This window comes from Coffea arabica, chromosome 10e, assembly GCF_036785885.1.
Source record: "Coffea arabica cultivar ET-39 chromosome 10e, Coffea Arabica ET-39 HiFi, whole genome shotgun sequence".
In the NCBI taxonomy this organism is placed as follows: Eukaryota; Viridiplantae; Streptophyta; class Magnoliopsida; order Gentianales; family Rubiaceae; genus Coffea; species Coffea arabica.
The window spans coordinates 364,884-379,187 of NC_092328.1; the positions used below are offsets into that span (position 1 = coordinate 364,884).

At 39.1% G+C, this 14,304-nt stretch overlaps 3 protein-coding genes across 27 annotated transcripts; 1 reads left to right on the forward strand and 2 right to left on the reverse strand.

The window, feature by feature from the left end:
* Positions 1 to 884: 884 nt before the first annotated feature.
* On the forward strand, positions 885 to 2,858 carry LOC113712534 (glucan endo-1,3-beta-D-glucosidase). The gene is made up of 2 exons (XM_027236019.2): positions 885 to 2,379; positions 2,645 to 2,858. The coding sequence occupies exons 1-2, from the start codon at positions 1,008 to 1,010 to the stop codon at positions 2,674 to 2,676; spliced, it is 1,404 nt and encodes a 467-aa protein (XP_027091820.2). The 5' UTR covers positions 885 to 1,007; the 3' UTR covers positions 2,677 to 2,858.
* A 416-nt stretch (positions 2,859 to 3,274) lies between these two features.
* On the reverse strand, positions 3,275 to 8,435 carry LOC113712438 (glutamate receptor 3.3). Of its 8 annotated transcripts, XM_072067247.1 has the most exons (9): positions 8,269 to 8,390; positions 8,067 to 8,161; positions 7,920 to 7,965; positions 7,455 to 7,817; positions 5,750 to 7,092; positions 5,363 to 5,640; positions 5,032 to 5,063; positions 4,531 to 4,937; positions 3,275 to 3,982 (listed from the first exon to the last, which is right to left on the reverse strand). In XM_072067247.1, the coding sequence occupies exons 4-9, from the start codon at positions 7,729 to 7,731 to the stop codon at positions 3,548 to 3,550; spliced, it is 2,772 nt and encodes a 923-aa protein (XP_071923348.1). In that variant the 5' UTR covers positions 7,732 to 7,817; positions 7,920 to 7,965; positions 8,067 to 8,161; positions 8,269 to 8,390; the 3' UTR covers positions 3,275 to 3,547. The 8 variants fall into 8 exon arrangements, with proteins under 8 accessions (XP_071923348.1, XP_071923344.1, XP_071923349.1 ...); XM_072067243.1 differs by lacking the exon at positions 8,067 to 8,161 and having other exon boundaries at positions 8,269 to 8,406; XM_072067248.1 differs by lacking the exon at positions 7,920 to 7,965.
* Positions 8,436 to 9,486: 1,051 nt separating this feature from the next.
* LOC113736456 (replication protein A 70 kDa DNA-binding subunit B-like) lies at positions 9,487 to 13,883 on the reverse strand. Of its 18 annotated transcripts, none has more exons than XM_072067458.1 (12): positions 13,512 to 13,883; positions 13,227 to 13,397; positions 12,572 to 12,668; positions 12,352 to 12,476; positions 12,179 to 12,259; positions 11,955 to 12,088; positions 11,689 to 11,842; positions 11,461 to 11,585; positions 10,928 to 11,366; positions 10,576 to 10,718; positions 10,364 to 10,471; positions 9,487 to 9,947 (listed from the first exon to the last, which is right to left on the reverse strand). In XM_072067458.1, exons 1-7 carry the CDS (start codon positions 13,705 to 13,707, stop codon positions 11,798 to 11,800), a joined length of 849 nt encoding a protein of 282 aa, XP_071923559.1. In that variant the 5' UTR covers positions 13,708 to 13,883; the 3' UTR covers positions 9,487 to 9,947; positions 10,364 to 10,471; positions 10,576 to 10,718; positions 10,928 to 11,366; positions 11,461 to 11,585; positions 11,689 to 11,797. The 18 variants fall into 18 exon arrangements, with proteins under 18 accessions (XP_071923559.1, XP_071923558.1, XP_071923552.1 ...); XM_072067457.1 differs by having other exon boundaries at positions 11,673 to 11,842; XM_072067451.1 differs by having other exon boundaries at positions 11,461 to 11,849; positions 13,512 to 13,607; positions 13,705 to 13,881.
* Positions 13,884 to 14,304: the final 421 nt, after the last annotated feature.

Sequence of the window (14,304 nt, forward strand, 5' to 3'; positions counted from 1 at the left end):
CTCAATACGAATGCAAGAAGCTCAACAGTTACTTAATTGCCTTGTTTAGTCTGTAATTTTTTATTAAAATTTTTTTTCTATTTAATATTTTTTAATTATTTTTTTATTTGATATACGTGAAATCACTGCAATTCATTTTTTCTGCACTACCTCCTAAAAACAGAAGATGCGTGGCCCACCACTCTTGTCTAATTTTTTTTTTATTTTTGGGTAAAAAACAAAATAGTCCCCATGTGATAAACCTAATACATAAAAAAGTCCTTTATGGTTTCAAAATATACAGCACGACTCTTTATATTTTGAACTAAATTGTATAGGTAACGGAATCTGTTAAACTTAATGCAAATAAACAAAATGACCAAAATACCCTGATATAATAAAGCAAAAGACAACTCAAAAAAATTATTTGTTTTATTCTCTACATAGAGAGAATTGAGGGTTACGGGATATAATAGGTATATTTGATAAAAATTAGGTATAAAAAAAAATTTTTAGATTCCAATAAATCATTTTCGTTAAATTTAACGAATTCCGTCACTTTTATAATTTAGTTCAAAATATGACGTATCGTATTGTATATTTTAAAACCATAAGGGACTTTTATATGTATTAGACTTATCACAGGAACTTTTTTGTTTTTTACCCTCTGTTTTCAAAGTACTAGTCATGATAGATTTACAATTTTTCAAACCCATCACGCATCTTAGTCAAAAAAGCCAGTCATTATGCCACCACATTGGGCACATTGTGCCCCACTACCAGCATGGCAAAAGTTCCTTTCCAGTTTCCTGTACCCATCAGTGCCAAAAGGCCCAAAACAGGAATCTTTTTCTCGGTTTGAATTTTCGTAGCTGCTATTAAATCAGAAATCAGAGACTGATCTGATAATACGTACAAATTATGTATTTCCTGCAGAAATTGCTTTTATGCAAGGGATCACCACTCCAGTCTCAGAACCTGAATTGAGTTTACAGCTCAACAGTCTCTTCTCATCAGGCGCACCATAAATGGCTCTTTCGTACTTGATCAAGAATGGTATTGCACTCCCAGCCCTGATCTTTCTCCTCCTACTGAACCCTTTCTCTGGCGTCTCCGGTGTCGGTATTAACTACGGCACTCTAGGAAATAATCTGCCATCGCCAAAAAGAGTAGCTCAGCTGCTTCAGTCCACCCTCATTGATAAGGTCAAGATTTATGACACCAACCCTGATATTCTTGAAGCCTTCTCCAACACCGGCATTGATCTCATTGTTGCAGTGGAAAACTACCTCGTGTCAAACGTAAGTTCCAGTGCTTCTGCCGCCGATGAGTGGTTTTCCACTCGTATCGTGCCTTTCATTCCGGCTACATCCGTCATTGCCATTGCCGTGGGTAATGAGTATTTAACCACCGATGATGATAAGTTAGATCACAATGCTTTAGTCAAAGCCATGCAAAACTTGCACCAAGTTTTGCTCTCGCGAGGTTTGGACCGCAAAATTAAGGTCACAACAACTCATAGCATGGCGGTTCTTGCATCTTCATTTCCTCCCTCGGCTTCCACCTTCGCCACCACCCTCCTCCCCACAATGACGGCCATAGTGGGATTCTTAGCTGATACCGGTTCACCATTTATGGTGAATGCATATCCATATTTTGCATACAGGGATAATCCCGCTATGGTCAACCTGGAATATGCATTGCTAGGCAATTCCACTGGGGTACGTGACCCCAAGGGGTACATGTACACCAACATGCTGGATGCACAGATTGATGCCGTTCGATCTGCCGTCTCCGCATTAGGCTTTGGCAATCGTTCGGTCGAAATTACTGTGTCTGAATCAGGATGGCCATCCAAGGGTGATGCAGGAGAGACTGCAGCTGCTCCTGATAACGCCAAAACTTACATCACTAGGCTGATCGAACGCGCTCAGTCAAATAAAGGAACTCCAATGAAGCCCAGGGACAGTATAGAGATCTTTGTTTTCGCTTTGTTCAATGAGAACAAGAAACAAGGGGGTGTCAGTGAGAGAAATTTTGGGATATTCAATTCGGATGGATCAAAAGTTTATGATTTAGACTTGAGCTGTAAATTTTGCAGCAGTAATGGTAACAAAATGGGGTTTGGGGAGAAAGTTTCAGGCATGGCAAGAGGACCATCGGTTTGGTGTGTGGCCAAACCACATGCGGATGAGAAGGTGGTTCAGGCCGTCTTAGATTTTTGCTGTGGCCCAGGAGGGGTGGACTGCAGAGAGATCTATGAGAAGGGGGATTGTTTTGAGCCTGATAAGGTCCATGCCCATGCATCCTATGCTATGAATGCATACTACCAGATGCATGGAAGAAACTATTGGAATTGCGATTTCAAGGGTACTGGACTTGTGACCTTCAGCGATCCAAGTAAGTTCTTTCATGAGATAAGATTTACTAAGTTGATCACCTACTATAACAAGCAATTCTACCATCAATCAAGGCCTACTACATCCGTTGTTCTGCTTGCTCTTTTAACTTGATGATGATAATAAGCTTGTTTTAATATCTAGGTATATATATATATATAGATTTAAGAAGATCCTCATATCTTCCCTGGTTTTGTTGCATTGAATTTCATGTAACCTTCGAAGTTAATTAACTTAGCTTGTTTGCCATCTGTTGCGGTGATCAGGTTATGGCAAGTGCAGCTATTCCCAGCAGTGAAAGAGCTACTTTCGAGAGGAAAAGGATGATGGTTTACAGCTCTCCTCGTCTGGTCTCCTGGTGATAATTTACACTCTTGAGTAGATGCGTGGTCCACGGTTACAAAATCCATTCGTATTTTTCGCAAACATATTATCATCAAATGGGTTATGTGAAAAGTTGTGGAAATTTTTGGTTGATTACTTTAGATTTTGTGGTTTTCTTTAAAGGGTCGAGACAAAGACGATCATCTGCACGGGGCTGCGCGTTGCCCCAGACAAAAGTTGCGCGTCTCCATAATCATAGGCTTTTTTCGTGGAAAATTTTCTACAGCCAGCCCCAGCAGCATTGACTATTTTCGCCGTGCGAATGCAAGCAGCCCAGTGCTTTATAATCCGCGCAATTAAAATTGAAAAAGGCAACGGTGTATTAAATAAGTTTCTGCATATGCAAATGCACTTGGATAGAGTGAGTGAGTGAGTTCTTAACATCTACCTGTCAAAAACTCAGCTCAAAAAGAACTGATGAACAAATACTCTCGCATGTTTAATCTACTTCAAGTTACAAATCTCGTGGCATCAAAGGTTCAGGCTAGACAGAAGAACATAAGATACGGCAGTGCTATTAAAAATTATATATATTAGTGATGTTTCCATTCTTTAAACAAGTAAAAATGCATTCAGGAACCGTCAGTCAGCTAAGAATGCTGATTTTGTACACTTATCAAAAGTAACATTACTGCTGACTTGCAACTGCAAAGTAGTAGCATCAGTAGCAAGTAATAACCAATAATCTATCCAAAGTTTACGTGAGCGCGGGATTGTGCATGCGCAGACTGTAGACAAGAATCAAATACGCTTCTAACTAAACAGATAATTTTGGTTGCTTGAGATTATTGCCTTCCATCAGGATCCTTTCCAAAGTCTATTCCATCCGATAATGATATCTCTATTTTCCTCCTCTTGCTGTCTCTCCTGGATGGATCTGCCTTCGCATCCATTAAAGATAATAATGTCTGAAGCGACCTTGAGCGCGAGCTTCCTGGGCCTTCATTTGCAATTCTACCTGCACGGGCAGCTTCCCGAAATTTGTGCATAATCTGCAAGAAATATATTAACAGAGCGATGAAGCAAGTTATCCCGCACAGGAGAAAGAGACCCGAAAAGCTTTTTAGGTGTAGGCGGTCTGAATCAATCTCTGCATTATCCGAACTGCATGTGCTTTTTGTCAACCATTTGTCGTGTATCCGCTGGAGGTCTCCATTCTCAGATAGAGCTAAAATTGCAGTTGATAGGTCAACAGCCAAAGCAGAATCCCGTGGAAATGCCTAGTTAGTTAAACAAGCGATTATTTATTACTATTAGGGATGGAATCGAACACAGAGAAGCTGTCTTTGATTATTCACCACACCTTCAGAGTCATTGCATAACTAATCTTGCAACACGCATACAGTTGAAACAAAAACGTTTCACTTTTAGTAAATTTGACTTGTAGCAAATGCATTTAGCACAAAAGTTGTTCCCGAAATCCAGATTTTGTATTTAACGTACTTCATTGTCATTCAAAAGTTATCAAGTTGGCAACTACAAGAACTTTCTGGAATCAACTGTAGCTACAAGCAAGACCATCCACATCAAAATGCTCCTCAAAACATTTCAATTGCTCCTAAAAAGTTAAACTAGATCACTATCTTGAAGCGGATCAATTGAAGAAGCTAAGTACGTAAAAATCCTCGTAGAACCAGATCATGCATGCATCATTTGCAGGCCCAACATAGACATGGTGCAAGTATTGCAAAGTAATACGAGTTTAACCATCATATAAAGCGAAAGCAAATCTATCAGAATATATCACACATGGAAAAACAAAACTCACAAAGCCCCAACCGCTTTTGGTGAACTCCTGGCCTACAATTCTGAATTTGCATTGGCTTGATAAGAAAAGTTCTACATAAGGAAGTTCATCCACCACGGCAGCAACACCGCCTTTTTTTGGACCACTTAGAAGATTTGTTGCATACTCTTCTGGTGTCCCAAGTGAGACAAGCCTGGATTTAGGTATACCGATTTCCTCAATCAGATAATTTTCAGCAAAAGAACCCACTTGGTAGCCAATAGGTTCATCACTTTCTTTCAAGCTTTCAATTCCTTTAATAGGAGAATAGAGCTGCTGTACTGTAAGAATAGAAGTTAAACTCGCAGTATAACTTGAGTTAATTATGAGAACCACAAATAGCCATATTATCAGCACCACACGTCCAAGTGCGCTCGCGGTACTCTCTCCTGAAACAAAGAAAGAATAAGAAGTTAAAAAGGTGCCAACAGGACATCTTGCCCATAAACATTAGGATAGCTGAAAATGTAAAATTTTTCTTACTGTGGGCAAAAAATAAGGTTGACAGGCTGAACCTGCAAAAAGAACGAAGAATAGCTATCAAACAAGTCATGCCCACAATCAGGTTGTTTCAAGAAACATCGACATGAACACTGCACAATCCACTTATAACTGCATCAACCATTTAAACAAATTCAAACTACATTTCCCCAACAAAGACGATTGGATTCCATTAACCTACTCAATCCATTACAATCATGTGTCGTTTGACCAACTAAGAGTTTTAAGTTCTTAATGTCATTTCCTTAGATGTCAGCTAGGATTTTTAACATACTGACATCTGGCCTTCAAAATTTTCAATTCTGAAACTCACCATAGGATGGTTATTAGTTGCTGCTTTGGTGGTCCACGGAACTCATCATTAGTTCGGTGTTCCAATATCCAAACAACTATGCCAACCAAAAGAAAGAAAGCAGCAGTAACTCCCCACATCAATCCTGAAAAGGGTCTGAGGAAAGCCCATGCACCAGTATTTAACTTCCTAAATGGGGCCACTACAACAAGTCCCGATGAAACATAAGGCTGGGTGAAATCTACAGTCTTTGTCCTATTGGTGACAATTGTAATGTCACCAACAGCACCATCAAACACCTGTAAAAGCAAAACAAAGTTCAGCTATAACAAATTAACTTCTCGAACTTCGCTAGTACCCTTGTCTAATTGATACCACAATTATCATTTTCTTCAACTTTGCACATACCCCTGCACTTATCAGCTCCACAAGCTCACTATAGCTAGGGTTTTCATGGCCATCTCCAAAGGCGATGAACTGATATGGAACAGCATATGGCAACAAGTTAACAGCAGCTGTAAAGACATCTATGCAGAATCCTTTAAAAGTGCTAGTCCCTGGCACTTGTGACACAAATTCTCGATAACCTACCCGTCTGGGTACTGCAATCTTTAATTGCTTTCCATTGTTTGGGAAAACCCATCCACGAGGCTTTATTACCGTCTCTCCTGGCCAAACTACACCAAATAACTGTTGATTTGCACTTGAACGATTTGGTGGCCTTGAATAAAGAGTCTCAGGAGGCACAGTGGATAATCCAGAATAGTTAGACCAATGACCAATCACTCTAAAACCAGTTCCAATGACATTTATAATGTCATACGCTGGAAAAACAAGAGATTTATCAGAATTAAACTTGACAGGCCCCGTCAAACCAACAAAATTACTCTCCAAAATCTTTTTCAACAAAAGAGGCCCTCCATCAAAAATTTTCAGCTCTTCAAGGTGCAGAGTACTCCCCTGAACAAACCGTAGATTAGGATCACTGGAAAATGAGATTCTTCCGCCCTCCTCAAAGAATGAATTTATGGCATGAGCAACCAACCAAACGGTATCATAAGCATAAAGACCATAGGAATGCAGACCTAATGAACCACCGTTGAGTTTATTCCACCTTGACAAAAATGATCTTTTTCTATCAGAATCAGGAGTATGCTGACGTAAAACAAGAACTCCTTGCATGGAGTCCATATTCTCCGGAGGAAGTGGGGAAGAGGAATCCAACACAGAAGAAAGCCAATCTGTAGCTATCCAAACATAGCCATCACCCATCATTCCAAGATACTGTGCCACAGAAAATACCATGAACCCAACATCAGGATAAGCATGTAGAACTATAACCCGAGACTCCATAACCGCAACCTTTATCAAAATGTCTATTATGTCAGTCCTATTAACACCAGGTGCTGGTGGAATCCCTGCTTTGTATGAGATTCTACCGCGCCTGGCTGCGATTGCATCATCTAATGCAGACACACCATTCCTTCCATAATCATCATCTAGGAAAACCACAATTACATCTTTCCAACCGTAATAGTCTACCATTTCAGCTATTGCAGTCATCTGGTAAGAATCACTCCGCGTAGTCCTAACAAAATAAGGAAACTGAAGCGAAGAAAGAGTGGGGTCTGTAGCAGCAAACGACAAGAGAGGTACTTGAAGTTCATTTGCAACATGCGATATGGTGTGTGCCACTACAGAAGATTGTGGCCCAATAACAGCAACAGTTTCCGTCTCCATGAGCTGCAAAGCTGTAATGAAACCAACAGTCTTCAAATTTACCGCACAGAAGAATTGACCAACAAAAGGAATTTCTACCATTTTTCCAGGAAATTAAGAAACTGGGACTGTATGTTCATATCAACTTGATGAAAAAGCCGCAATTAGACGAAGTTAAGCTTAGCCTTCCAGAAATCCATCAACAGCACAAGAATTGAAAAGGGTTTTTTTTTTCCAAACATTTTTTTAAAAAAAAATTGAAAAGGGTTAAAATACCAACAAAAAGCTCTGTTCTTTTTGCCCAAAGTTTCCTAAGCAAATACAAATGACGAATATCCGACAAGAAACACTTGAGAAAGATGAATTTTTTTTTTTTTGGGAAAAAAAAATTTACCTCCAACCATGCCAACAAATCCACTGCAATTGGAAGTTCGCATTTTGACAACAAGTTTGGTCCCTGGGAGGAGAGTGGAGTTGGAGTTGACGTCTTTAACAGCCTCCTGAATTGCAATCTTGGCAACTCTGCCAATGGTGGAGTCAAATGAGAAAATAGCTCCAACATTCACTACAGCTGGTCTTGTTGAAGAAACATTCCCGGTTAACCCGTGTGAGGAGAAAACTCCAGATGAGAGAAACCATAACACTAGTGGAAAATGCCGAATCGCATTCATTTTGGATGAACGATGCACGGCTAAGTTGGCAGGCCCAGAAAAGATTCTTTGCAAAATTGATTCATAGGCGGCTGCAAGATTATTGCCTGAAACAATATATAAGCAATTTAACACAGCGACGGTATGTTTGTCAAAAATTATAGGAGCCTATACAGATATACAAGTGGTGTACAACAGAGAAGAAGGACCTCAAGGAAAGCACACAGCTAAGAGAAAAGAAGAAACTCCGGTGACCTGCATGAGGCAGGAAGCAACAGAAAAGCAAAGGGAAAAGGGAAAAATTAGTTGCATAGATAATAGAAACTAGAATCAGGTGCCATGCTTTAAGTCATGACCTTTGAATCAAGAAATGAGAGTCTGTCAAAGTATCAGGAATAAGTACGCTTTTCCACTTGTAATGTGTACTGTTGGTATGGAGGAATCGCATGATCTGCTGGGATGACCAGCCAAGATTTACATATGCGCAAGTAATTAAGGAATGAGAAGAGGCCATAGTGGGCTCTAAGCAGGTGGAGTAAAAAACTAGAAGAATAATACCTGCTGCTACAATTACTCTGCACGGTACCAGTTGTAGGCGCATCTGAATGAAGGGAAGGGAAGACGATAAGGCCCTCTAAGGCTAAGGGGAACCCGATACTGCACTATTTCCACGCTGCTGCACTAAACAATGTGGGTCAGGTCAGGGGGGTATCTTAGGGACTGACTTTGGGAGGAGGCAGCTTCAAACTTCAAAGCCCACTCCCCTTTGACAGTAGGTATTATTACGTTTTTTGGAGGAAAAAAAAAATTTTTCTGTGGGCGTTGTAACAGGGGTTCTTTTTTCATTTAATATTAGTGAGAGCTCTCATAATCCCTTAATTAGTGGAATTATTATTAGTAATCAAATGTAAAATGAAAGAAATTATTGATCAAACTAAAAAATGAGGAGAGCTGCTTCAAAGTCATTATTTGTTATTGGTGTGTCTTTCTATTTTTATTAAAGAAAATTACGAGAAAGGGAAGCAAAAGGTGGATGGCTTTGGTTCTTCTGGTTCTTTCTTTTTTTTTTTTGGTCTGTAACAATAATGATGAAGATGTTTGTGAAAGGCGTGCAAGGAACTGTGGGTTTTGATAAGAAGAAATTGAAGCTGAGTTGGAGGGAATCAAACTATGGGAATTTTCTGATGGAACATTTTTTTGTAATGGTGCCGCCCGCAGTGGGGTAGTAGGTGGTTTGCATAATTAGTTGGTGGAACACTACTATTAAATAGTAGTTGGTTGAATGAATGAATGATCTGAGTTGAGAGGTACGCGGAACTGTGCACAAAGCTCACGTCACGTGCTGCAATGCAACCACTCTTTTCTATTTCTCCTTTTTTTTTTTTTTGGGTTGGGATTCAACAAGGGAAAAGAATAAAGGGAGTTATTTCTGCCGACCATTGTACAGAGTCAATTAATTATTTTATTCAGTCTGGATTCGAGACTTTCCATTCACTCACGTGACGTTTATGTTTTTTTGGTTTCTTTCAGTGTAAAACACTTATACGGTCCGTTCAAAGAATTGAACCAAACTTATTAAACATACTAGGAGAGGTAAACCGCGCGAATATAAAACGTGAATGTCCATGAAGGATTAAAATTGTGTAAATAGTAGTTGGCTTTGTTAATAAGTAATATTAGATCAAAAGTAATAGTGGAGGTATATGTATTGGTTAACAATCGAAAACTACTGAACAAATAGAACAAGCTAATCTGGTAATGGATGCGATACACTAATTTGGTAATCAAAGCTACTAATATATTAAAGGTGAAATGTATGATGCCATGGATACATGATTTCTATGCCGTTGATTCCGAAAATTAAAACAGCAAGGGATGTACGGGACTGGGGTATGAATACAAGTATTTTTCCTTGTTGAAGACCACGGAGACATTTGTATTTCCGAAGAGCATTTTGAATTTGCAGAAGCCAGCAGCATCGATGCAAGAAACGTAATGGTTAAACGAAGGCGCCAGTATAAAGACCAATACAAACGCTCAATGTTGACTAAACTCCCTTGTTTCTCAGCAAGGCGGATACCATCGATAATTGATGCATGGTTGAGTGCATCAGAAAAAATGGCAACTCTTTCATCCCTTTTAGGTTTTCCCCCTTCAGCTAACACCAAACCAACACTTCCAACTGCTGTGATAAGTGCCATGTTGGCTGCAAAGCCTGCGGGACAAAGAAGGCAATCCTAATATGTGACATTAGAGCAAGAATTCATCAGTCTAAATCCAGCAGCATCAACCCTTCATTACGATCAAAAGCATAGCAGGTAAAGTTTGACCATCTATTGACCATAGTACATGAAATAAGAAGTTACATCCAATTTGTTTATACGTGATATATGTTGCCTTCTAAAGAAATGAAATCTATAATGAATATATTGCTGCAATAGACATGGGAGGCAAGAACCAATTCATTGGGTTTAAGCTTCATTGCAACCAAGACCTAGTTGAATCACACCTAACTAAAAATTTTGTCATATGGATTGTCATAACCATTTTTATTATCACTTGATTGTTTAGAGTTCTGAAATAAAAATATTATCAATAAAACCTTTTGAAAAATCTGCATTTACTGGGTACTGAATGAAAATTTTGAAACTACCTCTTTCTTCTTTAAGTCTGCCAACGCCGACTCCAGCAACCTGTGGTTATTTGTGTAACTACAAATTAATGCAGAACCTCTAGGTCCCATCCCATGCAACTGAGCTGCCTAATTTGTCAGAGGAAACCACAACACAACACAAGTTATTAACCAAAATTCTCCATTTGATATCAGGAGAATCCATAACAACATATTGATTAAAAAAAAATTACCTTTACTGCGGCCTTGATAACAGTTGGGTGGGAACTCAAGCCTAGGTAATCATTCCCAGAGAAAATTAATAACTTCTTGAACTTTCCACCACATGGCCCTGCTCCATCATCATCCTCACCATTCCCAATTACAGTGGCATCCCCTGTTTTATCAATTCAATAAAGCATAAAATACCAAAACAATGCACATGCAATCCGTGACAAGTTTTCTACATGCTTTCTTTTCTTCATCCTTAAAAAATAGAATCACAGCAAGAAACGCGCATAAAAAAAAGAGCTTCTTCTCAAACAAAATTAATCACTCCACAAGTTTTCAGTAGGTAAATGGGATGGAAGGAAACAAATGTAGTACCGGAACTGGGAATGTCTTAAACATCCAAGGCGCAAATCCCGTGTGAAAAAAGCCACAATTGGGCATTGCTGACACAGAGGCATTGCTGACAAAGGTCCTTAAACAATTGGTTATTGGAACCAAACTCTGAATGTGGGAGGATAAAGGCTCCTTATTATTTACAAGCAACTGAATTACAGATCAAGTAAAAAAGTAACCTAACAGACAAAATACAGTCCATACATAACATCAGATTCAAAGGCTCAAAAGATCAAGAAGGCCAATAGCCAAGAGCAACATGGCAATCGGAAGAGCAGCCTTGATCCTAACACAAATAGCAAGTAACAACTGTGAACTTGGCGATGGCCGTTGACCTAATCACATCTGAGGAATGCTTTATATAACACAACAGGTTCTTCCGTTCTAGGCGACTGCGAACTTGTCTATACAGGCCAAAAAACTGCACAGATAAAAAAACGGGGATAAGAAAATAGCTGATAGCAAGGCACAACTACAGTGAACAAAGCTCCGAACAGTGGAAAGGAAAACACAACCTCGTCATCAACAGTCTGGTACAATTGAAATGCACTAAGTCCAATTATCTTTTCAGCTTCAGCACCCAGAGTGACAACACTTACATAGCCAGTATCGTCATGAATAAAAAAATCTAATCCATACCCTACGCAAGCGAAAGGAAATAACCAGCAGGAGAAAACAAAGCCATTTGAAAAAAAGACTAATTGGAACCAAAGCAACTAACTAATACCAAACATGGAATGAACCTTGGAAAAATAGACATTCCCAGGCCGCAAGAAAGACACCAGATCCCTAAGGTAGTGGAAAAATCATATGGATGATAACAGTGGGGGCAGGCGAGATGCCAAAAGCGAGTCATTGGACACGCAATTTCAACACGGCCCTTAATCCAGACGGTTGCTCGATCCTCAAAACAACATAGAGTAGCAACTACTCAGCAAAACAACTACAGAAAAGGGAAAAAATAACAGCAAAGGAAAAAGCTGCGGTATAAAAAGAGAAAGTCACTAACAAAGCGAGTGAAGGATGCAACGCTGGAGATTGCAGTAAGAGTTGGAACACGAACAGGAGGTAAAAGAATAGCCGAATCAGTGTATGATTTATTGTCAAAAATCATATGGACTAATTTCGAGACATTTCTTTCACACCCACAAGAAACAACAAAGAAAAGTAAGCCCATAACAGAATAAAAAAGGCCACACACTGATGAACAGCAATTCAAAAGTATAAAAACCAACCAGCAGTCAAGCTCGCGTGCCTCCAAAACATCAGGAGCAACAAGTATAACAGAAGATGGCTGGGTCGACAATGATATATCTAGTACAACAAAACAAGCGAGGCAACTAAAAATAAACCAACCAGGCATCAAGGAAACAAAACATAATGCACAAGGAAAAAGAGCGACATACAATTTTCCGTTAAGACCCTAACTCTCATAGCGATAATAATAGGCATGGTAGGCATTGCTTCATCAATAACACAGCCCTCGATAGATTCAAAATCCTCCCACAAAGTCAAAAGAATTGGACGTTTACTGCAACAAGGTCACAAATCAAAGGATTATCTAACACAGGGAAAAAGGGCTCAAACGAAGGACAAAAGTAAGGTAAACCACAATGAAACGGTAACCTGTGGTCAACTATGACATAGTCTCTCCCATGGCGCATAGTCCCTTCCATATAAACATCTTGTGCAGGGAAAGCATGAACAACGATCCCCATTACATCTGCAGTTAAACAACGCATGCAAACAATTAGACAGCAATGCAAGGAAAGGCAAAATAGAAAACATAGAAAAAACTTGCTTCCATTTTTCAGTTTTCACAAATGAGAGACATTATTATGGTTTATGCTGTGATCCAGCATCGTTGGGGAGGTGTGACTGGTTAAGGCACAGATTTTGACAAATCCGCAGCTCTGTTCATTCTCTTGTACAGTTGCAATAATTACTAAAAGCAGTTTAATAAAAAAGACAATTCTTATGATGGAATAATGTTTTTGGAACTTATAGTGATAGTATTATAGTGATTGTTCTGAAAAAAGAAAGAAAAAGAAAAAACCCAGGGGAAAAGAGGACGCGAAATAAATAAACAAAGAACGAGGGGAAAAACGGGAAAACAGTGAAGAGAACAGGCTGACATAACAAAAAAATCAAAGACTCAAAAGGGAAAAAAGGAAGGGAACAACATAAAAACCAGAATCAGCAATAAAACATAAAAAAAGAAAAATGCAATAAAATCAATATCTCTGCCGTCACAGATGAAAATGAAAAGGAAGAAACGAACCCAAAAAAGGGGGGAAAAGCACCCAAAGAACGGCAAGGGCAGAAACGACGAAGGGTGGCCTGAAGTTTTCCTGAGGCCACCTGTGGGAAAAAAGAAGGTGGAAAAGTTTCCCCGAGGCCAGCTCAAAAAACAACGACAAATCGAGCAGGGAAAAAAGCAGGAACAGTTGACCTAAAAACGCAGATGGAAGAAGGCAGAAAAATACGCGGAAAAACAGAAACTGGTAAAGCATAGGGGGAAAAATAGACCAGAAAAGACGTAAAAAAAATAATAATAACAGGTCACCTGAAGATGAAGATTGGCGGGGCTGAGCAAGAAGAAACTCCGTTAATGACAGCGGTTTGGGAAAGTATTCCGATGAAGTTTTTTGAGAGGCGCCAGCTGAAAATGAAAACAAAATGCAGCTAAAGAAGAAACAGCAGCGAGATATCCAGCAAGCAAAAGAGAGCGAAACGGGCAAACCGAGAAAACAGTAAACCATAGGGTAATGAGCGGCAGAAACAAAACTTCATTAAGAAAATCAAGCTGAAAAAGTTTTTCGCAGGCCATTGAGATGCAAATATGATACACAAGAGAGGAAAAAGAGGACAGAAAAATGACAGAAGAAAAAGTGATCCAGCTAACGAAGTAGGCCGCGTGGCCTTGTAATAAAAAAAAGAAAAAGAAGGAGTAGGCTGCGTGGCCTTGTAGTAATAGAAAAAAAAAGGAATAAATAATTAATAAAAGAAAAAAAAAGAAAAGGAAAAAAAAAGGATGAATGATTTGAGATGCTACAGCGGACGACGACGACGACGAAAAAAAGTAAATGAACAGTAACACCCTTTGGCTGTTAGAGTGTTATATGTTAATAATAATAATAGACTAATAGCTAGTTTGTGAGTTGAGGATAGAAAAGAAAAGAAGAGAAAGGTTAAGTTACGAGAGAAAAGAAAGGATAAGAAAAGAAGAGAAGAGATTTTAGTGTTATTTGGGAGTTTATGAAAGAAAAGAAGTGATTTTGGATACATTGATCAATAAATATTTCATTTGATAGCTTTTTAAGGATAGAATGGGTAATCTAAAAGTTTTTTGTAGCCTT